At 38.0% G+C, this 25,930-nt stretch overlaps 1 protein-coding gene and 2 non-coding genes across 4 annotated transcripts in view; 1 reads left to right on the forward strand and 2 right to left on the reverse strand.

Moving 5' to 3' along the window:
* pla2r1 (phospholipase A2 receptor 1) overlaps window positions 1-24,357 on the forward strand; it is a 69,867-nt gene extending 45,510 nt beyond the window's left edge. For both annotated transcript variants that reach the window (XM_057847757.1, XM_057847766.1), the window contains exons 19-30: window positions 2,108-2,211; window positions 2,297-2,433; window positions 7,740-7,857; window positions 8,448-8,587; window positions 8,676-8,817; window positions 8,904-9,139; window positions 12,809-12,980; window positions 13,082-13,216; window positions 14,270-14,392; window positions 14,489-14,665; window positions 14,735-14,770; window positions 18,146-24,357. In XM_057847757.1, coding sequence (XP_057703740.1) covers window positions 2,108-2,211; window positions 2,297-2,433; window positions 7,740-7,857; window positions 8,448-8,587; window positions 8,676-8,817; window positions 8,904-9,139; window positions 12,809-12,980; window positions 13,082-13,216; window positions 14,270-14,392; window positions 14,489-14,665; window positions 14,735-14,770; window positions 18,146-18,360 — 1,735 coding nt within the window. In that variant the 3' untranslated portion in view covers window positions 18,361-24,357. The remainder of the gene's footprint in view (window positions 1-2,107; window positions 2,212-2,296; window positions 2,434-7,739; window positions 7,858-8,447; window positions 8,588-8,675; window positions 8,818-8,903; window positions 9,140-12,808; window positions 12,981-13,081; window positions 13,217-14,269; window positions 14,393-14,488; window positions 14,666-14,734; window positions 14,771-18,145) is intronic.
* Window positions 57-129, reverse strand: trnaf-aaa (transfer RNA phenylalanine (anticodon AAA)). Its single transcript has one exon. It is a non-coding gene; the product is annotated as a tRNA-Phe (tRNA).
* Window positions 358-430, reverse strand: trnaf-aaa (transfer RNA phenylalanine (anticodon AAA)). The gene has a single exon. It is a non-coding gene; the product is annotated as a tRNA-Phe (tRNA).
* Window positions 24,358-25,930: the final 1,573 nt, after the last annotated feature.

Consider the following 25,930-nt stretch of genomic DNA (forward strand, 5'->3'; position numbering starts at 1 on the left):
CAGTGCTGAAACTCTGGATCGACCTCGAAACTGTTAACAGATTAACTGTGCTTCAATGCCGAAACTCGGGATCGACCCGAGGACCTTTTGATCTTTAATCTAACGCTCTCCCAACTGAGCTATTTCAGCCTATACAAAACAGAAGGACAATTTCCCGATCGAGAAAGGTAACTGTGATACTAAGGAGCAAATTATCCACTCAATCACTCCTTCGGGTTTGTCATCTCAGACAACAGATTAACCCTGTCCAATGCCGAAACTCGGGATCGACCTTGAAACTGATAACAGATCAACTCCGTCCCAATGCCGAAACTCGGGATCGACCTTGAAACTGATAACAGATCAACTCCGTCCCAATGCCTAAACTCGGGATCGATCCAAGGACCTTTAGATCTTTAGTCTAACGCTCTCCCAACTGAGCTATTTCTGCCTATACATGGAGAAAAGGACAATTTCCCGATCGAGAAAGGTAACTCTGATACCAAGGAGCAAATCATCCACTCAAGCAGTCCTTCGAGTTTGTCATCTCAGATAACAGATTAACCCTTTCCAATGCCAAAACTTGGGATCGACCTTGAAACTGATAACAGATCAACTCCTTCCCAATGACGAAACTCGGGATCGATCAGAGGACCTTTAGATCTTCAGTCTAGCGCTCTCCCAACTGAGCTATTTCGGCCTACACATGGAGAAAAGGACAATTTCCCGATCGAGAAAATTATCCGTGATACTAAGTAGCAAAGATTCATCTCAAGCACTCCTTCGAGTTTGTCATGTCAGATAACAGATACACCCTGTCCAGTGCTGAAACTCTGGATCGACCTCGAAACTGATGAAATGTGCTCCAATGCAGAAACTCGGGATCAATCCAATGACTTTCAGATCTTCAGTCTAATGCTCTCCCAACTGAGCTATTTCGGCCTGTACATGGAGAAAAGGACAATTTCCCGATCGAGAAAATAAACCGTGATAATAAGGATCAAATACTCGACTCAAGCACTCCTTCGAATTTGTCATCTTAGATAACAAATTAACTCTATTCCAAAGCCAAAATTCGGGATCGAACTTCAAAATTGATTCCAAAGATAACAGATTAACTCTGTCCCTCAGGATTAATCAGAGGACATTTAGCACTTCAGTCTGATGCTTGCCCAAATGAGCTATTTTGGCCTACCAAGACAAAAGTGACATTTTCCAGATGGACAAAGGTAACATTCAATAATTAGGGTGAAGCAATCCACTCGACTACTCCTTCGAATTTGTCATGTCAGATAACAGTGCTGTCCAGTGCTGAAACTCGGGATCAACCTCAAAACACGTTACAAAGATGATATATTAACTCTGTCCCAATGCCAAATCTCAGGATCGATCCTTCAGTCTAACGCTCTCCCAACTGAGCTATTTCAGCCTACACATGGAGCAATGGACAATTTCCCGATCGAGAAAATTAACTGTGATAATAAGGATAAAAGAATCCACTCAAGCTCTCATTCGAGTTCATCTCAGATTAACCCTGTCCAATGCCAAAACTTGGAATAGACCTTGAAACTGATAACAGATCAACTCTGTCTCAGTGCCAAAACTTGGGATCGACCCGAGGACCTTTAGATTTTCAGTCTAACGCTCCCCCAACTGAGTTATTTCTGCCTGTACACAACAAAAGGACAATTTCCTGATCGAGAAAGGTAACTGATCTATGCACAAGGCGTGCTAGAGGTAAAATCGGGGCAAAAAATTCCAGGCCGACCTGATACCTAAAGCATAAAAAACATGTTAACAAGTTTACCAAACCATCAGTGTCACTCAAAAAAAAACCACCAAAATAACATGTGAAATGATACAATAATGTGTATATAATTTCACACATAAGTCGCTCCAGAGTATGTCGCACCCCCAGCCAAACTATGAAAAAAACTGCGACCTATAATCCGAAAAAGTTATTTTCCTTCACGTTCTTAAAATTTCAACAAAATTCTTTCATATAGACTTATATAAACATATAAACTAAAAAAATATTCATACTGCTATCGTTTCCTGTACACTGCATTTCATTGAAGTACTTGACATGAGTTTCAAATATTGAATTAAGGTTTTGTCTTGTTGGCAGATGGAGCGATAAGACCGAGGTGGACTTTCACAACTGGGCAGATGGTCATGACAGCCACAAGAGTAGAAAAACTGGGTTTTGTGTCACCATGAACTCATCAACAGGTAATCACACAGCTGCTGCTGACACATGTACTAGTGAAAGACATAGGTACATGAGTTAATTGAATAGCGTCTTTGCTTAATGCAGGGAAGTGGTCGGCCAGTGAATGCACCAATCTTCATGGATACGTTTGTAAGAGAAAGACCATCTCTGTGGTGGAGACTCCAAGAGAGCCTCACTACATCGGAGGCTGTCCAGATAAATGGCTGTACTTTGGACATAAGGTATTGTAAAATCTATATAATAATTCAGATTTTTTATTACATTCATATAGTGCAAGGCTCTTAAACTTGAGTCCAAGGGGCCAATTGTGGCCCATGGGACAATATTTTGCGGCCTCCATTTGACATCCAACTGTTGTATTAGGGACTGCCCTAATACAACAGTTTCTCAATTATTTTCTGCTACGCCCCCCTAGAGCAGGGCGGTAAACCGAAAATTTACCGTCACCGAAATTCTTAACGATGACCGACGTAATTTTGACCATGTCGGTAAATTCGGTAAATTAATAAAACAAGAAAATAGTCTTTTCATCCCGCTTTGATTCTGTGTTGTTCGTCTATGTTCATTCCCCTTTAAGAAAGCAGTGAATGTGCTTACATAGGGAGTCACGTGATCATCAGGAAGCCAATCAAACAATAGCCCGGTAAGCTAACGCTAGCAGCTAACGCTACAAGCAAAACGTGATGGAGTGTGGCTTAAGGGAGGTTCACCAAACTTTCAACCGACATTTAGTAGACTCTTGGTGGCATCCAGACGGGCTTTCACCCGCTGTCCTCCTTTGTTCTCACGATTTCCGGAGATGGTGCTTTCAGTGCTTTCTACTGGTAGCCAGGCTAACGCTAGCTAGCGGCTAACGCTACAAATGAACGTTATGGAGTCGGATAGAGGCTCTAACCTGGTCGAAACGGCTGAACTTAATGAGTGGATTGGGCACGGACTGCATCTAGCAATTACTATGTGGCGTTATTTTGTATCTGTCTGTGTGTGTGATTCCTCTGATAGCTTTTGTGATGGTAAAGAATTCTGCATAAAGTACAATCCAACGGCGAAACTTATAATGACCGAGAAATGGCCCCAGCTATTTTTATTGTGCGTGCATTTATGAAAAAATGCACTGGGGGGGAAAAAAACCCTTAAACCATAAAGTAAACACTTGTATTTAATAATTATATCACAGCAGCCATTAACAATAAGTTGTCTTTTTGAAGTGTACTGTTCAAGCTGCAAGTCATTTGTGTTACAATTACATGTTTGCACAGGCATATTGATTTTGACAATGTACATTGTTCAAGTCATACACGCTGTTATAAATGTTCATACTTGAATTCTTATTGCTTACAATACATTTTTATTAGGGCTGTCAAACGATTAAAATTTTTAATCGAGTTAATTACAGCTTAAAAATTAATTAATCGTAATTAATCGCAATTCAAACCATCTATATAATATGCCATATTTTTCTCTAAATTATTGTTGGAATGGAAAGATAAGACGCAAGATGGATATATATTTTCAACATGCGGTACATAAGGACTGTATTTGTTTATTATAACAATAAATCAGTTCTAAATCAGTTATAGAAATTTTATATTAAAACCCCTCTTAATATTTTCGTTTTAATAAAATTTGTTAAATTTTCAATCAAAAAATAAACTAGTAGCCCGCCATTGTTGATGGCAATAATTACTTACACTATAAAATCAGTCGCACCCAAACGCCAGCAGAGGGCAGCAAAACTCCGCAAAACACAATTAACAGGTGGGCCTTTCACTCTAGTGACATTTAAATATGTCTGAGCTGGGCAAGTGCGTTAATTGCGTCAAATATTTTAACGTGATTAATTAAAAAAATTAATTAACGCCAGTTAACGCGATAATTTTGACAGCCCTAATTTTTATAAATTTAATGTTTAGACTGCATGTACAATTGTTAAATACAGTATATCAAATTGAATGCTGGTAAATAAATCAACAAGAAATAGTTAATCTGTATTTCATGCATTGATTCAGATTTTCAAATTATATAACAGTCCGCTTGGGCGAATTTATCGTCATTTATCGTTATCGAGATAAATCTGCTCAATTTATCGTGATACATGTTTAAGGCCATATCGCCCAGCCCTACGCCCCCCCAAGGAAGACGTAAATGTTTCGCGCCCCCCCCAAACTCTGCCGTCACTGTAAATAGTATCATATGTCTATAATATTACTATTATAAGTACACCTCTGCCTCACATTGTATCCTTTTTTTTCTATTAGAGAAAATAACAGATCAACTTATAAAGTATAACTTTATTAACATTGTTTTGTTTGTAACAGAAAACACTTAAACGCATCAATTTGCCTGAATTGAAAAAAAAAAAAAAGTCACATCCAAACTGTAAAAATACACTCAAGGTAAATTTTTGACCATTTGATACTGAAAAATAAAATCAGTAAATAATAACAAATTCAAATTGACTAGAAACATGAACTCATGAGGACAATATGCCAAAAAAAGTTGACGGGAAAAAAAACTGAATAGAAGAGGGAAAAAAAAGGTGTCTTTGGACAGAAGGACAGTTTTTATTTTCGCTGCTTGCAGTTCACCTCCAGTTTGCAATGGTGTGGGGTTATTTTGCACCGACACTGACAAAGCGGGACGATTGTTGGCAATATTCGGCACGTTTTCGCTGAAAAACAACCAAGCGGCTTATCAATGAGATTGGGGTCTAATATCTTTAAGTGGCGTCTTAATTGATTTGGCTTCCTGCTGTCCGCTATAATCATTTTTAGACATAGTAAACAGTGGTGTTTCCTCATCTACCACTGTATTAATTGTCAAAGCCAAAAGGCAAACGGCCCGAAAAAAGCGCATTCTCGGCGGCCGAAGGAGAAACGTAGGTGAGGGCAGTCGTCGTGACGATCCCAAGCCGAAAATGGCACTTCTCGGGCGGACACGTGAGAACCGGAGAAGACAGTGGGTCGCTGCATGAGTCCGGCTGGAAAACTGCGCGCAGCTCTCCAGCTCTTCAAGAGTCTCTTCCGTGTGCTCTTGCTTACTTCAAAAATACTGCTCGCACTTTGAAAATGAGAGCGCCACTGCCACCCACTGAGTGGATGTGCAAGTACACTTTATTCTAGTACGGCAAAAAAAAAAAAAAAAAAAAAAAAGCATGTTCCTCGAGGTCACACGCGCCACCCCTGGCATCGCTCTGCGCCCCACTATTTGAGAAGTACTGCAGGGGATGTTTACATGGCGACGCTCCGAGAATACGACAAATTTCATGTTTGCATTTATATGGTTCCATCTCCATTCGAACGATGTCGCAATTCCGTGAGAAAACGATGTAGTATTCATGCCAAGCCCTAGAAGCAGTGCAGATTTACAAGGCGACTGTAAGTTATCAACTTCATTGACACCATCAAACTCCTCAGCCCGGAAGACAACATACCTGCCCACTCCAAGCAATGGCATTTTTCTTTTGCCCTAAATGATGGCACAAAAATGCAAACATTAAACATGTTGAGATTAAAAATAATATGAAAACGGTAAATTAAAGCAGACATTCCGCCATGTTTGCTGTTTTTAATGTTTAGTAGCAGCGCTGCGCACGCCCAAATTGACGTGTGCGAGTGCTGACGTCAACGGCGCGACAGTTTGGTTGTAGAACAAGCCCCTAAAGCGAATCCTTCCACTTTGGAGCCCGGAAACAAAAGTTTGCGTCTTCACCTTCCGTTTTCGCTATCACCATATAAAGGTGAGGCAATTCCGCAACACATCGCATCATCACCATGTAAATGGCCCCTTAGTATTTTGCCTGCCGGTATTTTGCAATGGGCAATTTAAAAAAATAGCTAAAAAAAAATTAATTCAAAATAATTATGTAAATAGTACTAAATAAAAATAATTTTAAAAAAAATACCTGTTAAAAATAAGCCATCAGTAGGGGTGTAACGGTACACAAAAATCTCGGTTCGGTACGTACCTCGGTTTTGAGGTCACGGTTCGGTTCATTTTCGGTACAGTAAAAAAAACAAAATGCAAAATATAAATGTGCTAGTTGTTTATTACACACTTTTGTGCTTTCAACAATAAGAACAGTAGCCTATACAAAATTGGAATTCTGCTCAAAAAGTAGCGGGTATGTAAAGATAATAATCCAACAACAATTTGCCTTTCAGACCCCGCATATTGGTCAGCTTTCTTTCTGAAAGAAAGAAGAAAAAAGAAGTCCTGTGCTAAAGAGAAAAGCAATCCCAATGACAAAGATTTGAACATGTATTTTACAATTGAAATGCCTCAATGAATTGTTTTTTCTTATGAACGGTTTTCAAAAGCTTTTTTGGTGGATTTTCTCAAGTTAAAGCGCCACACAGAAATTAATAAATTTAATTGTGTAAGCAGGATCTGTGTATTATTCTTATCATTTAATTACAGGTGTTTTAGCTCATTTCTATTTATTTTATTTAAATGGGCTATTATTTATTTTATTATGTGTTTGTATTTTACAAATGTGATGTAGTATTCATTTATATTGTGTATTTTATGTTGTATGACTTTAGTTCCTATGTGAATATGAGTTCCTACTTGTTTTGTTGTGGTAGGATGGTTTTGTATTGAACACGGGGCCGTGTTGGTTATTATTATAGCAGAGAAGACAGCAGTAAATCAACAAAGACAAGTCAACTGTGCCCCGATCTACCACTCAAGAGATCTGATGGACTCAAAAAGTAGGTTACGATTGCATTGAAGATTGAAAATCGACTGGATCCACCGTATTATTACACGAGTAACTTCCGGCCCGATCCTAGCTAGTAGTATTGACGCAGGAGGGCCGCGTCTCGCGTCAAATAATAAACTCTGCCGTTCTTTTCATGTGCGTCGCGTTGAGCCGCTTCTGGGACGCATCTAACACGTGGCCGCACTGCAACTGGTGTGCATTGGCTGACTGACTCTAACACCCGCGTTTCACTGTGTTCTCGCGGCGGCCACGTTGTCGAGCCGTTGACGTTTCTGGACTGTCCTACCGTGTTGGTCCTCATTATAGTAGAGAAAACGGAGTAAATATAATCTACACAAAGAAACTGTAACCCGATCGACTCAGAGCCTCGAAAAGTAAGGGTTATATTATGTCAGAAACTCGTTTGGTACGCGTCCGTTCCGAACTGACTACCACGTACCGAAACGGTTCAATACTATTACATGTACCGTTACACCCTTAAGTCCATTGTCGTGACCACTGTCCCTGAAAGGGTTCAAATCAAATCTATTTAAAAAAAAAAAAAACACATGTACTGTTAATAGTATCATAAAGCACTTAGTGTACATTTCATGTTTAAATTTCATTAATATTTGTTCGCACTGAATAATCAAATGTTGTGATTGTTCATGTGAGGAAATTAATAGAGCAGCAGGTTCTGCATGAATTGTTTACCGAGTTGAAGGTAATGAAGTGGAAACTTTGTCTTTGTTCCTTGGTGTGCTTCTCCATCTCTGAAAGGCGACAGCATGCAAATGAGACATTTCCCATTGTGTGCATTTGTAGTGTCTCCTGCTTCACCTCCCTGACAATCCAAAGGAGGGAAAGAGCTGGAACGACGCCCGCTCCATCTGCTCCTCATTTCAAGGCTCACTCGTGGCTATAGAAGATGAGATTGAACAAGGTGCCTTTAGTTGGTCTCATTTAATGTTTATTTTCATTTACAACTATCCATGCACAAAATGTAATGTTGGTTGTTTATAGTTAGATCATTAGTGATTATTGTGTGCAAAGTCTGATTTATGAGGAATAAGAAAAACATATACACAAAAAATTGAATAAATCAAGGAAATCACGGCACAATTGTTTTTTTTTCCGCCCAACAAATTTGTTTCAAATTTGACAAAAACATGCCTATTTAGTTCAAATGGCCTCATTCATTTCCACTGGGGAAAATATGACCCAATATCAACAGGAAGTGACCTGAAAAAAAACAACAAATCTACAGGAAGTCATCTGGGAATGGCCCAAAATGTGCAAAGTGACCCTGAACATTTGTTCATTCGCTGCAGTTCACAAAAATTCCACATCTAGCGCCTCAATAGCAGCCAATGAATCAACAAGGAAGTGACCCAAAAATGCCCCAAGATTAATAGGAAGTGACCGATAATCTACAGGAAGTGACCACTGAGGAGAGCAGAGAATCCTCATGCAATTTCTCCTGAAATTGCATCTTCTTGTTTGTTCATTTCATTGTGCATCTTTTTTACACAGCGTACATCACCATGCTGCTTCAGGGGATCTCTGTCGGCGTGTGGATTGGTCTTTGGAATCAAGACACCATGAAGTGGACAAACGGGAGGACTGTCAGCTACACCAACTGGTCTCCTATTGAACCAAAGAGCTACCTCAATGTAAGATCGCCTCATGCAGTGATACCCATTTAATTACAGGAGATACGTGAAGAGTGTAATCTATTTATATGCTCTGATGCAACTTCAGGAGGATGAATTGCTCACCGGATTTGCTGATGAACCACTGTGTACAGTGCTGTCCAATAACCACAATGTGCACCTTACAGGAAAGTGGTATGACGAGAAGTGTAGTGAGCAGGGTTATGGCTTTGTTTGCCAAAAAGCACAAGGTAAGTCAACAAAACAGCGGTACCTGTCCTTGATTTTTTTCCTCATTGAAATAAATTCAAATTAAATTTTCCATTTCTGGTCTCAGATACATCCAAACCGCCCACCCACTCATCCCGCCACCCTCTCCCTGACAACATTGAATACAAAAGTCGCAGTTACAAGGTGGTGTCAGGCAACATAAGCTGGTATAATGCCATGCATATGTGCATAGATAATGATTCGGACCTAGTAAGCATCACCGATGCCTACCACCAGGCTTTCCTGACCGTCCTTGTCAATAGATTGGGAGTACCACACTGGATTGGACTGTACAGTCAAGATGTAAGTGTACATTGCAGAATTACTGGAACTACCAGAGAAAGATATGGAAATCAACAAGCTCCTTATTAAACAAATGGACCTCATCAACACACTATGAGGCTTCCTCCTCATTCATACAGTATATAACATCCTCATGTTTTAAATGCCAGCCAAAGATGGTTAAAGTCTTGCTAGTGTGTTCACAGCCAGTCCGAAACCCCAAAATCACCTCAATTTAAAAACCAACTCGCTACAATTGTTAAGAAGTAAAAATAAACTTCCAAGTCCAATTATAATTCTCTTAATAAGTTGTGGCTAACGGCTGTCAGTGCTTGCCCTAGCAAAGCAGCTCTGTCCTACCACACTGTGTATGTCCATTCTATTTAAATCTGTCAAAACACCCATGGCTAACTTTAAGCTAGTCTTCTGTAATGGCACCAAGTAAGGGACTAAGCTTTCTAAGGCAATAAAATCCTCATAAAGTGATCCCTCGCTAATTCGCGCTTCGAACATTGGGCCCTCAGTCCATCGCAGATTTTTTCAATTTAAAAAAAAAAAAAAGGATTTTTTAAAGATGTCCCATCCGTTCATGCACGGCCTCTCAGGCCATGTCCACACGTAGCAGGGCATTTGACAGAAAGAACATATTTTTCTACGGTTTGGCCTGTCATCCACACGCGCACGCACTTTTAAACCAGGGTTCTTAAGAACGACGTGGAAAGTGAAGAAGTGCGAATTCTGCGTTTGTGGCGCCATCATGTGGACAGTGATAACCAAAGATTTAACTGGAAACGTCACTGACTGCGACAAACTTTGTCCTCACGTCACACATGAAACGAATGTTTACATTTGGAGTAAATTAAACACGCGCTTTTTTGCTTCCATTTATTTTTCACAAACTATTGCTGTGCTTCTTATTGAAGAATTGGTATTATGGACCATTATTTTTATTGTTATAAATGTACTTAAAAATGAATGAAAGCAGTTGGCTGTGGAAGGTTTTTTTTTTTTTTTTTTTTACAAACGTGCAGGTGTGGACGCAATTATTTTTTTCCCGACGTATTAGGGCAGAATCCTCGTTTTTAAAAAAAAAAAAAAAAAAAACTGTTGGGTGTATACATGTCATCACTCTCCCTCTTGAAGCGTTTCTTTCTCAACAAGCAGCTGCAGCTGGTTAAAGTAAACGATGAGTGACAAGGTAGCTGCTTTGAAGTGGCCAGACCTTTCAAAGGCCGACACCTCATTTAGCTTTTTAAACATTGGCTGTAGTCGCTATGGCAACTCATTGTGTTGTGTGCTGTTCTAAGCAGCATGAGTTAATTTGAAAGGACTCACTAAATGAAGAATTTAATAAAGAATTATGCTTTGGGGGAGAAAAAAGGGGAAGGTCTTATATGTATCTATTTCCAATGCTAAATCTGAATAAATTAGGGGTGTCAAAATTATCGCGTTACGGGCGGTAAATAATTTTTAAAATTAATCACGTTAAAATATTTGACGCAATTAACGCACACGCCCCGCTCAAACAGATTAAAATGACAGCACAGCTCAATGCCAATTTGTTACTTGTGTTTTTGGGAGTTTTGTTGCCCTCTTCTGGCGCTTGGGTTCGACTGATTTTATGGGTTTAAGCACCCATGAGCATTGTGTAATTATTGACATCAACAATGGCGGGCTACTAGTTTATTTTTTGATTGAAAATTTTACAATTTTTATTAAAACGAAAACATTAGGAGGGGTTTTAATATAAAATTTCTATAACTTGTACTCACATTTATCTTTTAAGAACTACAAGTCTTTCTATCCATGGGTCACTTTAACAAAATGTTAATAATGTTTATGCCATCTTGCTGATTTATTGTTACAATAAACAAATACAGTACTTATGTACCTTATGTTGAATGTATATATCCGTCTTATGTCTTATCTTTCCATTCCAACAATAATTTACAGAAAAATATGGCATATTTTATAGATGGTTTGTATTGCGACTAATTACAATTAATTATGATTAATTAATTTTTAAGCTGTAATTAACTCGGTTAAAATTTTTGATCGTTTGACAGCCCTAGAATAAATACATTGAACACCAAAAAAAAAAAAAAAAAATTATGTAAATAAGCTACACCTCTACTTTGCGGATTTCGATTATCGGAGGGAGTGGGGCGAAAAATAAGGGATCACTGTTTGCCTAATGAACTAGCAGCATGCTATCATAGCAGCTTCGTTGTAGCAAAGTGGGTATCGTTTTTTTACCTAAACTAGTTGGTGAAATTTACAGAATGCGGAGGCTACGTTTTCGGTCCTATATATGTCTGTTTGTATTTAAATAACTGGCGAAAGTATAAAGGGGTGATTATCAAACTTGCAGGATATGTTTGTAAAATGAAATGCAAAATAGGATTAAATTTTGGGGTAATGAGGTCAAAGGTCACTTGGTAAGATTAGCCTAATCAACTCAAATTTGCAAGATCGGTCGCAGAGGTCAGAAATATGATAATGCTTTGAATTTGGCTGCTTAGGCGGTGGTCTGTTCTCTCTGAGTACTTCTCTTCTTTGTTTTTTTTTTCTGACCAACATCCCATGATTAACTTTAATTCACTCCACTTTAGTGTTACTAAGGGTCAACTCTCGACAAAAAGTCAGCATGTACCTGTAAATAACTCTTTTCTCAGAAATAATCAAAAATGCAAGCAAAAACCCAATCCATTTGTGTGCTGTAAAGCAACATTCATTTGAAACAAAATTCAGTGGTACCTCTATATATGGAGTTAATTCGTTCCAGCACCGTGTTTGTAAGCCGAAATGGTTGTATGTCGAGCAGGATTTTCCCATAAGAATACATTATAATTCCATGAATTCGTTCCACAGCCTGAAAACCTAAACTAAACCTTGATAAATACTGCTGGTACTATTACAAATGACAATTACACATAGCAAAACAAATAAATAATAAAAACCGGAATCATAAAATAGTAATAACAATATTTCCTGTAATAATGTAACGAATCTGGTTCTAATGTGGCGGACTGTACCTGAATGCACCGCGTCGCTAACGTGACAGAGAGAGGAAGCGGTGCAGTTGAGAGTTTACTTTCACTTTTAATGTTTTGTTGAGAACGCCGTCAACTCTGGCGGACGGTAGGCGTGTTGTGTTGTACAAGTTCTGAAATAAATGATAAAAACCTGACGAAGCTGGTGATTTCTTTGGCGATATTACCACAATAACAATTGTCACCTTAACTTATAAAGACTGGCAAACGGAGGTCGGAGGAGGACCATGGAGATTGTAGACATTCTACGGCTGTATTGTTGAGCCACTTCACAGATGCGTACCCCAAGCTCATATTTTTCTATAATTTCCATCTTCATTTCAATGGTAAACGGCACCTTTTCCCTTGTTTCACCACCTGTACCAACCTTTTTGGAATCTGCTTTGATTTCTCTCACAAGAAAATCCACCGTGTGTCAATCTGTGGCGCTGTCATGTCGTCGTATTTCGAGCATGCCGTCCGATGTAGAAACAAATAGCGTCTCAAATTTTACGTCGGATGTCGAAAAGATCGTGTGTCGAAGTGATCGTATGTCGAGGTACCACTGTACACTAGTTTTACAATCTAAATCAGTTATCCTAAAGTTACAAGTCTTTCTGGTTGAATGTACAGTAGTATAATCAATGTTTGTTTACAGAGTGGTATCAACTATCAGTGGTCAGATGGCAGCGACACAGTGTACACACACTGGGACTCGGCTGAAGATGATGAGACTGGAGAATGCGTGTACATGGACGTGAATGGTGGATGGCGGCGAGCTGACTGTGAAAGTAGTCTACAAGGAGCCTTGTGTCATATTCCTCCGCCAAGTAATATATGAACACTCAGACCTGGTTTCACATTTGATTTGAGGATAATTCCCCTAAATTTGCTACTCCAAAAAAAAAAAAACTTCTTTTCTCTCTGACAGAGAATAAGCCATTCATCTCCTATGAGGCCGTGTGCCCTTCAACATGGGTGAAATTCGGACAGGGATGTTACAATTTTGAACCTGTGGTGCAGAGATTGACTTTTGAAGATGCTCGAGAGCACTGTAGAAGCGAAGGTAAAAAAATTCTACTGCATGGTCAGTCATCTGATCAAGTACTGTATGTGTTTTCTAGAGGAGCGTTATTCAGCTTTTCTGCATTTAATCCTTTGTAGGGTTCTCGTTTAACACAATGGCACTGAAATATGACCATTCACAGCCAGTCCTCCCATTTTAAATGATTTGAACATCTATTTTTGTCAATGGTCGGCAATAATGAAATACTATAAAATTAAAATTAAAAAAAGAAAAAAAAAGAATTTCAGAGTGATATTTTGAGCCATAACCAGAGAATATTGCTGTTTTGATTCGTTTTTAATATGCTTATTTTTTTCTTTAATGTGTTATTAAATTATAATTCCATATACTATTCATAGAATAATATGAAAAAATATTACAAACTGGCATGTGTGCCATTAGCAGGTTGTATTTCCTTTTTTTTTTTTTTTTAGTTATTTTAGGGTTTTTTTGTTTTTTGTTTTTTAGAAACATTTTATTAATTATTTTAATTTATGCATTAAAATGAATGAAAATAACATTTACAATAATACAACAACAACAATACAATAATAATTAATAATAAAAAATAATAATATAATATAGCCCTGGCGTCCACAAATGAGTTTGAGTCATTTTTCCCCCGTTTTGATTATTTTAATGTTTTTATAAATAAAAACGATCACTTGCCCTATTAATTAAGGGTTAACTGTTAAATAGTTGAAGGCTTTAGCTGGTGTGATTGCGCTTAAAACATAGATGTAATTACTCCCCCTACAGGACAAGTTAGGTGCTGCTTGAACTACTGTATACTTGACTAGTCTTTCGAAACTGCAATTGAGCCAAATCTCACACACTAGTCATAGAAGTTAGTTCTATAAATACTAAAACATTGAAAATGTGGACTTTTAAGAGAAAAGTCAAGTTAACCTCTTAAAGTTTATAATGTGCTTTAAGTTCATCTAGAAATTTCACCTGAAATCTCAGTACTGTATTCATAGCAATTTTATTAGCAGTGTATATGAGTAAAGAAATCAATCTGAGCGTAATATTGTGTGCCTTTTTGTCTCCCAGTAAACACTTCAGATATCCTGTCCATCGAGAATGAAGTGGAGAATCGCTTTGTGCTGGAGGAGCTGTGGTCTTCTGGGTTTCTTCACCAGAACATGTGGTTGGGACTTTACTTCAACATTGACAGTGAGTGTTAATCCATTAGAATCATCATTAACACACTTTACGGAAGGCTGTTGGTATCACCTCCCTCCCGAATGACATTCGCGGCATCTGTTCAAGCGGATTCTATGGCTTGGGTGGACGGTTCCCCTTTGGACTATGCCAACTGGCCCAACAGAGTTCCAGACTTGAAGATGCTGACTGCAGACACTTGCGTCACCACCCGAGCGGCTGACGGAGTGTGGCGGTTGTCTGGGTGCACCGAGCGGCTCGGCTTTATCTGCAAAACAATCTCAGGTAAACTGAAAAAATCAATGGAACAGACTAGAGAAATTCTGCTAAACACATTTTTGTGCTCTTTCGCAGATGCTACTACTGAGGTGGAAGTGGAACCCATCAATGGTAAAGTGGATATTAATCACAGTTCAACTCCAATGGTGCAAATTATTGAAATAATCTGGATTTTAAAGGGATCTTCTATTTTTAAGACAAGTAATTCTTAAAAAGATAAATGTTAGTATGAGGTATAATAATTTGATATTAAAACCCCTCTTAATGTTTTTGTTTTAATAAAGTTTGTAAAATTATTTTAAGTGATAGGTCGCCATTCTTGTTACGTCGCAGTGCGTGACGTCACCGGTCCCGTTGTCGAAATTCCAGCATGTCACTCGTTAGCTTTCCCAACATGTCGTCAGTTCTACCCTTGCTATTCGAACCAGATCTAAAACGTGAAGAGCAGGACAGCACTGTCGGTCGTTCACAAGACGAGCTTCAGGGAAAAATGCGTGCAGCAAATACCTGGTAAGACAAAAGTTGGGCAAAAATGGTGATGTGAGAGAGTCCTGTTGGGAAGTCCGGTTGGGAGCGAGAGTGTATGCTGTCCGGTTTTATTAGCAGATATTCAAGGTAAGCATATTGCGTTTTCAAACTTATCCCAATATAATTATGTACATTGTTAGCATCCAGAGCTGTCGTGTGCTTTACATACAGAGCACACCTTGTGTAATCCATGTCTTGTACATTGTAACGTGTGGTAGCTAGGATACATGTATAAAAGTACCAAAAAGCGGAGAAGCTTCCACTTATGCACATTTATTCACAAAAAATAATGTTTCCACCTTGAGCACTCTTCACTCAGGAGCTCAGCAGTACGCACACACGCGTTCCCTGACGAACTCCAACATTGTTGTAAGGTCCATGTCAGTCATTGTCGTCACTGTAGCGTGCCATAGTGCTTTAATTATTTAGTATGATTTGGGGAAAACTCCCACAAAGAATATTCAACATAAAAGATAGCAATATTAATCCAAATCCGCATTTTTTACACACTTGTAGATCCAGGAATTAGACCAATCCCATGGCAATGTCGCAGCCGCGATCAGGCCGTCGATTCCATAAAATAGACTTGATCCGAAAAGCCGCTGTGGGACCGACGAATCAAAAAAATGGACAGATCCGAAACCAATATCGCAGACGCGGTGGGACCGTCAGATCCAGAAAATAGACGGATCCCTTACATGACTGATGATCCAGGAAAAATGTTCGGGCGCCAGATGTAACGCGTGGTGGGTAGGATACGTGCATACAGGGACCAAAAAGGGGGAGAAGCTTCCTCTTATGCACATTTATTCACTAAAAATAATAATTCCACCTTGACCACTCACTTCACTCCCCTTGTTTACATTTGACTGGAAATTGCATCCAAAAGCAGCACATCGTGGCATTTTACTTCGCGAGTTTAGGCAGCAATAAGCAATTGTTGAACACGCTACATATTTGGAAATATCCCAATTATGTCATCACTGCGAGCCCGCAAACCATGGCGCCAACTAACGGTCAAAATATGGACTAAATATTATAAAATATTGCCATTGATTTAACGTTTTATGTGTTTCTAACAACATATTTTAGTACAAGAGAACAATTGTGGTTTATTGTATTTAAGTCAGAGGATCACTTTTAGGGACAGTGGTCACTACAGTGGGCAGCTATTAAATAGTTGACACTTAAAGCAACACTAGGTAACTTTTCAACCTTTATGAAATATTTTCCTAACATTTGTGATGATATGCCCACTGACAATTAGTTGAATGACACCCCTTTAATTCTTGAAGGGGGTCTGTATCGCTTTCTTCGAACCCTACCGCATAAAAAAAACTAAGGGTGTTGAGGGACCTCTTCTTGCTCCTTTACTCCACTGTATTTTTACGGACTATAACTTCGCTTGCTAATTCCCATTAGCAGTTCTGGGGTTCTTGTCTATCCGTCCTGGGAGTGGATCTCTCCTGACTGTGGTACTCCCCAAGGTTTCTCATTTTTCTCCCAATTGACTCTGGAGTTTTTGGAGTTTTTCCTTGCCGGCATGGAGGGTCTTAAGGATAGGGGATACCCAGGACTTGAACTGTATCTATTCATCTTTGTTGCTTCATTTCTAATTGTGTATCATATTGCCTCTGCAAAGCCCTTTGAGACTTCTGTTGTGATTGAGGGCTATACAAATAAAATTGAATTGAATTGAAATTGAATAAAAAAAACTACAAATGCGCTGACTACTTGACGGCATACGTCACTTCCCCCTTTCATTATAAAGATGGAAGTCGATGTGAATGCTTTCGCGTGCATTCTGAAAAGATGGCAGAGCGACAAAAAATTTTATCCGAGGAGGAAAAAAAGGGAGGCTACCAGGGATGAAAAGATATTCAAGAATAAACATTGGCCCGGCTTTCACTTCCTGGCTTGAACCCCGCCCCCAACTGAACTCGTCAGCGCTGACGCTGAGTTCAGGTAGGGTGGGGGGAGGGGTGCTTAGTCACACGTTTGCTAACCGTCGTATGCTATTGTTTAGCTACAACTGGATTGATTACCTTATTAATAGTCATCCTTCACATAGCTGCTGGAAATATGAATGCCGTTTAATCCATCTGCAGGTGACAGGGAAATCATTACGACACCTTGCAGGTCCTCATGGGAAATACAGTCTTCCTTAAGGCAAAAAACTCCCGCTTTTGTCCACCGGCGTCACTAAAATTAACAAAAACTGAAAAGTTATATAGTGTTGTTTTAAAGACATTTAACCCTTTATAGGGCAAGTTACTATTTTTGGTCATTAAAAACCTTAAATAATAGCTATTATTCTAATATTATTTTGTTTTATTATCAAACATTATTTGTATTATTTTTATATATTAACTTAACATTATTTGTATCATTTTTTATATATTAACTTTTTGTTCATTAAATTTTGAACCTGAAGACAGTTATCCATTGATGGTTGAGTGTTTTGGTCATTTAAAAAAACATGACATGTTAGAATTATTATATGCATTAAAAATCATTATTGTATTTTCTATATATTGTTTTTATATAATTAAAAATGAATTAAAAAATTAACACAATGTTAATAATAGCTAAATTAAACGTAATTAAAATGAATGAAAACAGAAAAACAGTCTGCGTACGGTCCTCAATAACAGTCTAAATATTTTTTTTCCACCCAAAATATTTAACTCATTGCATGCCATTAATGGCAATAGACATCCAATTCATTTAAACTGGGAGTGCTGGGTGTGAGTGTTCATGTTCAGTGCCATTATTACTGGGAGAGGCAAATGAACGTTCGTTCCCAGTCAAAATGGATTGGACATCAACTGCCATCAATGGGACTCAACGAAATAAACGAGTGCCTTGTGAGGGTTAGAAAAAAAAGTCATAACTTGTCCATGCAAGGGTTAAATAGAGATAGCCTGTATAACCCAAATTTTATACTTTCTATTTCAGGATTACATTATGGCGTCATTCTTGCTGCTGTGATGGTGGCCGTACTGATCTTTGCTCTGCTGGCAGGAGCGCTGTTCTTCGCTTACAGGAGAAATGCAGCGCATTTTCGGGGGCTCCCGACACTCAGTAGCGCCTATTACCGACAAACGGGTTCCCAAGCTACCGAGTCTGACGGTAATGTGCTGATCACGGAGCTGGAAGACCACTCAGGATAATGTTTGGAAGGGTGAAAAAACATCAGAACAGTATTGTTGTAACAAACTTTTTATTTCCATCAGTCTATCAAGTCATTGGCTGCCATTAAGGGCGATAGACGTCTAACCCGTTTTCACTGCATTAGCGATGATAAACGCCCAATCATGTGGGTGTTTACGTCATTCTACTGTAAATTTTAATGTGTTTATCACTAGTAGAAGTCCAGTCTATTTTAACATGAGGGTGGTAGCGAATATACAATCGTTTGTTCATTCACTGCCAGTTCTCCAAGTTCAAGCAGATTGTACATCTATCGCCTCCAATGGCAGCAAATTAGTTAAAAGAACGGTACGTTTTTTGGAATGGTCGGTGTAGAAAGCACAAGAATTGGTTCTATTTGAGTTCCTGTTTTAGTCCATTACTATTCAGATAATGTTGGGGATTGTTTTCTTGAAGCAAAAACAGATGTTTTCAAATGACTTTTTAGTGTTGCACCTATACCATTTTTTGGGGGTCCCAATACCAATTCTGCTACCCGGCTGGATTGTATCGGCCGATACCGATAGTGTAGCAATACTACGTTTTTGAAAACATATACACTTTTTTCCTACTAAATTACTGAAGTCACTTGAATGTAAAATAATTGTCATCATGGCATGGATGACAATAAATGAACAAACTCCTCTAAAACTTGAGACTTAAAATGCGCTCAAAGGTTTGTTCAATTTTGTATCAATTTAGTATTTTTGCTTAGCTCATGTGCTAATCACTCATGTTAGCAGAAGACACAGGTTCGCTAGTCTACTAATTCCCATTTTCCCGCCTTCTAACAAAGCTAACATCTTTCTGGATGCTCATGTCAATTTTAGTGTTCATAAAACTGATCATAAAACAAATATAGGCTGGTGTTACCGTTTAACATGTACATTAATCCACCATTTAAAGTATAGGCCCATAACATTAAACATATGACTGCTAAATGAACACAATCAAAAACCCTTATCAGAATAAAAAGCAGCATTGGCGTGTTATTTCTCAGTACTCACTATTGCATGCATTTTAGTGTCATATTATGGCCTCTTTAGATATCAGTATCGGTGCAACACTTGGCGTTTCTTTTTAACTGAACAAAGATAATTTGTTTTTTTATGAATACAACAGAATTAAAAATATATTTCTTGCTGAAATTCTGAGTAGAATTTTAAACTAAGCAAAGCCTTTAACTGAACAATTGAAAAGAATTGTTGAGTATTCGTCGCACCCTCTGCTTCAAAAACTTTTCTGTGCAAAACCAGAGATCGAACTAGGGACCTTTAGAGCTCCGGGGATCTAACGTTCTCCCAGCTGAGCTATTTCAGCTTATTAAAGGATAAATAAATGCAGTAAAATGCAAACTTTTGAACGACTCCAATGCTTTTGGCCGCCTCCAAATATGTACTGCACCTATTGTAATGTACTTTGTAAATTTGAATCGCATTCCAATTAATGTTGTTGAAACTGTACATGTTATGCAGGGTTTTTTTTTTTGTCAGTATTACCGTTACTATTATTCTATTCTATTTTATTGTATTCTGTTATGTAAATACAAGTTTGATTGTTTTTCTTTAAGTGCTAGAAACCTCAAACCTGAGCATTTATTGGATTTCCTTTACTCATTCACTGCTATTGACGGCTATTGAAGTCAAATATCTGTGTTAACTGAGAAAGCAGAGTTTGAAACACTTGTGCTATTCCTATTAGTATACCAAAGTTTGCCTATACTATTACATGGGCAAATGCCATCTACCGTGGATAGTGAATCGATGCTTTAAGGCTTTCCATATAAGGCAGGGGTGTCAAACTCTTTTTTTTTTTTTTTTTTGGTTCTGGGCCGCATTGTCATTATTGTTTCCTTCAGAAGGCCGTTATGTTGGCCAACCCATATAAATACCGTATTGGCCCGAATATAAGACTGATCTGATTATGAGACGACCCCCTCTTTTTCAAGACTCAAGTTTGAAAAGACTTTTTGAACACCAAATTAATTTTTATACAGAAAATAATCACAATTAGGGCTGTCAAACGATTAAAATTTTTAATCGAGTTAATCACAGCTTAAAAATTAATTAATCGGAATTAATCGCAATTCAAACCATCTCAAAAGTATGCCATATTTTTCTGTAAATTATTCTTGGAATGGGCGGCACGGTGGCTGAGTGGTTAGCACGTCTGCCTCACAGTTCTGAGATCAAGGGTTCAATCCCGGGCTTCGGCCTTCCTGTGTGGAGTTTGCATGTTCTCCCCGTGCCTGCGTGGGTTTCCTCCGGGAACTCCGGTTTCCTCCCACATCCCAAAAACATGCATGGTAGGCTGATTGAACACTCTAAATTGTCCATAGGTGTGAGTGTGTGCGTGAATGGTTGTGTGTCTCCTTGTGCCCTGCGATTGGCTGGCAACCAATTCAGGGTGTCCCCTGCCTACTGCCCGAAGTTAGCTGGGATAGGCTCCAGCACCTCCGCGACCCTCGTGAGGAATAAGCGGCATGGAAAATGAATGAATGAATGAATGAATATTCTTGGAATGGAAAGATAAGACGGATATATACATTCAACATACTGTACATAAGTACTGTATTTGTTTATTATAACAATAAATCCACAAGACGGCATTAACATTAACATTCTTTCTGTGAAAGGGATCCACGAATAGAAAGACTTGTAATTCTTAGAAGATAAATGTGAGTACAAGTTATAGTAATTTTGATAGTTTGTATATTGTGACTAAATATTGCCATCTAGTGTATTTGTTGAGCTAAACTTAATGTTTGAATAGAGTATTATTTTGCATAGCTCTTTTGATTGGGAATGCCAGATCTCTTTGCATTGAGCGCTTTTCTTTTTGTGAACATTTGATTTTTGAGATATAGGAATATTATTTTTGTTGTGCTTTCACTAAATGATACTGTAGCGACTTAAATGTTCTTAACTGCCCAAATGCATGATGGGAATTTGAGCAACCACGAGTCGCAGTGGTTGCTGCAAATGGTATATCTTCTCTGCGTTGAGTACAATACATGGTGTTAAGAAATAGATCATCTCCAGATATTCTTCCCCATGTCGCTTGCCACAATAGTTATAACTAGGGTTGTTCCAATCATGTTTTTTTGCTCCCGATCCGATCGTTTTAGTTTGAGTATCTGCCGATCCCGATATTTCCCGAACCGATTGCTTTTATTTGCTCCCGATTCAATTCCAATCATTCCCGATAATTTTTCCCGATCATATACATTTTGGCAATGCATTAAGAAAAAAATGAATAAAACTCGGACGAATATATACATTCAACATACAGTACATAAGTACTGTATTTGTTTATTATGACAATAAATCCTCAAGATGGCATTTACATTATTAACATTCTTTCTGTGAGAGGGATCCACGGATAGAAAGACTTGTAATTCTTAAAGGATAAATGTGACTTTGTATATTGTGACTAAATATTGCCATCTAGTGTATTTGTTGAGCTTTCAGTAAATGATACTGTAGCCATTTAACTGTTCTGCCCAAATGCATGATGGGAAGTGCAACCATGACTGTGCGTAGTGGCAACAATCGATATATCTTCTCTGCGTTGGGAAGTAACATGGGGTGTTATGGAAAAGATCAATCACTATCTTTCTTCCCCACATTGCTTTCCACGATATTTCTAATTGTTGAGAGAGGGATTTTAAGGCTTTAGCCAATTTAAAAAAAGGCTCCAAAGACTGCCAAAATTCTCTGTACTCATTTTGCGCTGCCTTTGAGCTCCATATATAGGTAAAACGGCGCCATTATCGATTGAACACGACAATGCGTGAGTGGGTCGTGCAGCGCATGCGTTAATTGCATTAAAATTTTAACGTGATTAATTTTTTAAAAATTAATTACCGCCGTCAACGCGATAAATTTGATAGCCCTTCTTTAAACCAAAACTAAAGACTCTGGATGAATGTAAGACATTTTGTCTGTAACATGAAATACAATTAGAAAACGATTGAATTAAAAAAAATATAAATATATATATATTAAAAAAAGGCATGTCCGATATTTTTTTGCCGATTCCGATACTTTGAAAATGACGTGATTGGACCCGATCGATCGGCATCCCAATCGATCGGGAACAGTTGTGGAAGAGATGCCACCGCTTATTCCATTAAATAGCGCGGCTCCAATAAACGCCTGCGTTACCAATTCGCCCTTCTCGGCTAATTGGCGGTCTATGGACCGGCGATTCATGTTGGCTCGTTGTCGTCGGTTGCCTCGGTTCGCCCGATGTCCTCCTGAGGAAGACGGCGGTGTACATATAAATACCGAGAGGCGTTGGATGGCTTTTTGTGGGTACTTTTATTAACAAAACATAAGCATGCCATCTCGCGTCGTGAATGGGTACACTGTCTAGACCGCGAATATAAGACGACCCCCTCTTTTTCAGGCTTATTTCAATGCAAAAAAACACTGTCTTATATTCGAGCCAATACGGTACATAACTCATTTGGCTGCTATTGACGGCGCGAGATGTCCAGTCCATTTTGCCTTGGGGGGCGAACATTCATTCACATATATTGTTGACCTCAAATTGTCCAAAACCTTGTTTGAGCATCTAAATAACCATTTTTTCTTCATTATGTAGGGCTGCAGTTATCGATTATTTTAGTAGTTGATTAATCTATCAACTAGATAGTTCGAATAATCGGATTAGGAATATTTAATGTGTTGCAGAATATATTGTAGGAAATGTAAAATGTTTTCTTTAAACCATGCAGACTTGCACTTTCATTTAAAAATAAATTAAAATACATGAGCTTAGCCTAAAATGATATAAAAATAAATATATAAATGAGGATCTAAGTACAACAAAATAACACTTAGCTAACTTGCATAGCAAGACTCCACTAGCTTAAATGCAATAAAATGCTTTTTTTTTTTTTTTTTTTAAATAAATCGTTCCAACTCTTTCCCACAAAAAAAAAGATATATTTCCAAAGTAAATTACGAATGTATCAAAAAAATAGTAGCTCAAACAAAAACTTACACCCTTATGCTGGTCTTAACAGGGAACAGCTGGATTCAGCCATGTTACATGAGTTATGTCATAGTCACTGCTGCCTTTAGAGGGCAGTGCATCCACCAAAATCAATCAAACTAAATGCAAACACTTTCAAAACAAATCATCACAACGCCACACTAGTCAAACGAATACTCGAAGCAGTCAAATTTGATTCGAAGCTTTTTTCTTATCAAATTACTCGATTTAATCGATTAATCGTTGCAGCACTAAATAATATGTACATTTATTTTTCACTTTTTAATGTTTTATTTAGGTACAATTTTTATAAATTAAAAAAAAAAAGGTAAAAATCTTGAAACATTCTTTTTTTAGGGGAGTGTAATTTAAAGACAGGAATAAAACAGGTATTGTTATCTTTATTTTTTTTAAAAATAATTTTAAATGTTTTTTTCCTTCTTATTCGTATTATTTATGTTTCTTTGATTTTTGGAGTACGGAAATTTTAGATACATTTTATTTCACCAAAAGTCGATACACGTAATTTACCAAGTGGGCCACACAAAATAATGCAACGGGCCGGACCTGGCCCCCAGGATACCAGTTTGACACCCTTGATATCTTGTGACATATAGTACTGAATGTGTGTTTTATTTGGTTTTCTGTTGTTGCTGTTTTTTTGTTTTGTTTTGTTACCAAGCTAGTTATAAACTGTTATTTGCACATTGTTGTGTATTTCAATAAATTCAAGGTGGGCCAACAAACATGTTCAGTAAAATATTACCACACTAATGGTGTTTTCATTATTGAGCAACTGAATTCGTGTATCTATCGTCACTATTATTTCAAGTTAAACTACGCAACTCTTGCAACACTGATCATTGTCTGTGGGTTTAACAACCTTAAAGCCTTAATTTAAAGTTAACACATATATATCAAAAAGCATTTGAGAATATATAAATGCATGAAAATAATTCCCTAAAAAACCCTGAAAATCCTAAATTTAAGATTTAAAAAAGATTATAAAAAAAAGAAATAAAAAATAATATAGGAAATAAATTAAGAATACACATTTTAAAGGTTTAAATAGGTTGAATAATTTTAAAAGGTTAAAAAGTGTAAGAATTGAATGTAAATTCAGGCACAATTGGGTTCTAGGCCAAATGATTAGTACATAGTATTGTTGTATTGATCTTAACTCAAGAAGATAATTGGAAAAATGTGACCGCAAAGTGCTGTTATTGTCAGTCTGGAGGGAATCTGACAGCAGGATGTAATTAATAATTCATAGCTACCTTGAAGGAATAAAACGGCAGCAGCTGCACTCTGCAAAATCAAAATGATACATGAATGTATGAGCATCAAGAGGAAATCGGAATGGTTTAGTTTGTTTTGTGTGAAACCGTTTTTAATGTTTCAAAACGGAAATTGTACGTTGCTGCCAGAAATGCAAGGGAAAATAACACTGCTTCAAGTAAACATCAGTGACATAACCAGAAGAATATTGTTCAGATTAACAGGCATGTGACATGTCAAGGAGGATTATGATCATCATAGGGAGCCAAAATTACACCACTGTTTTCATTTAATTTGATAACTTATTGGCCATTAACAGCATTAGACGTCAAATCATTTTAAGCTCCCAACTCAAATGTATTGGACGTCTATCACCGTCAGTGGAAGCCAAAGAGTTAACAAATATATATGAAGCAGCAGAAGGATGAAAACAGCATCATGGTTGCATTTACAGTGGGGCAAATAAGTATTTAGTCAACCACTAATTGTCCAAGTTCTCCCACTTGAAAATATTAGAGAGGCCTGTAATTGTCAACATGGGTAAACCGCAACCATGAGAGACATATGGAGAAAAAAAAAAAAAAAAAAACAGAAAATCCCATTGTTTGATTTTTAAGGAATTTATTTGCAAATCATGGTGGAAAATAAGTATTTGGTCAATACCAGAAGTTAATCTCAATACTTTGTTTTGTACTCTTTGTTGGCAATAACGGAGGCCAAACGTTTTCTGTAACTCTTCATAAGCTCTTCACACATTGTTGCTGGCATTTTGGCCCATTCCCACATGCAGATCTCCTCTAGAGCAGTGATGTTTTGGGGCTGTCATTGGACAACACGGACTTTCAACTCCCTCCACAGATTTTCTATGAGGTTGAGATCTGGAGACTGGCTAAGCCACTCCAGGACCTTGAAATGCTTCTTAGGAAGTCACTCCTTTGTTGCCCTGGCTGTGTGTTTGGGATCATTGTCATGCTGAAAGACCCAGCCACGTCTCATCTTCAATGCCCTTGCTGATAGAAGGAGATTTTCACTCAAAATCACTCGATACATAGTCCCATTCATTCTTGCCTTTACAGAGATCAGTCGTCCTGGTCCCATTGCAGAAAAACAGCCCCAAAGCATGATGTTTCCACCCCCATGCTTCACAGTGGGTATGGTGTTCTTCGGATGCAATTCAGTATTCTTTCTCCTCCAAACACGAGAACCTGTGTTTCTACCAAAAAGCTCTATTTTGGTTTCACCTGACCATAACACATTCTCCCAGTCCTCTTC

The sequence above is a fragment of the Corythoichthys intestinalis genome, chromosome 1, assembly GCF_030265065.1.
Source record: "Corythoichthys intestinalis isolate RoL2023-P3 chromosome 1, ASM3026506v1, whole genome shotgun sequence".
NCBI classification, from domain to species: domain Eukaryota; kingdom Metazoa; phylum Chordata; class Actinopteri; order Syngnathiformes; family Syngnathidae; genus Corythoichthys; species Corythoichthys intestinalis.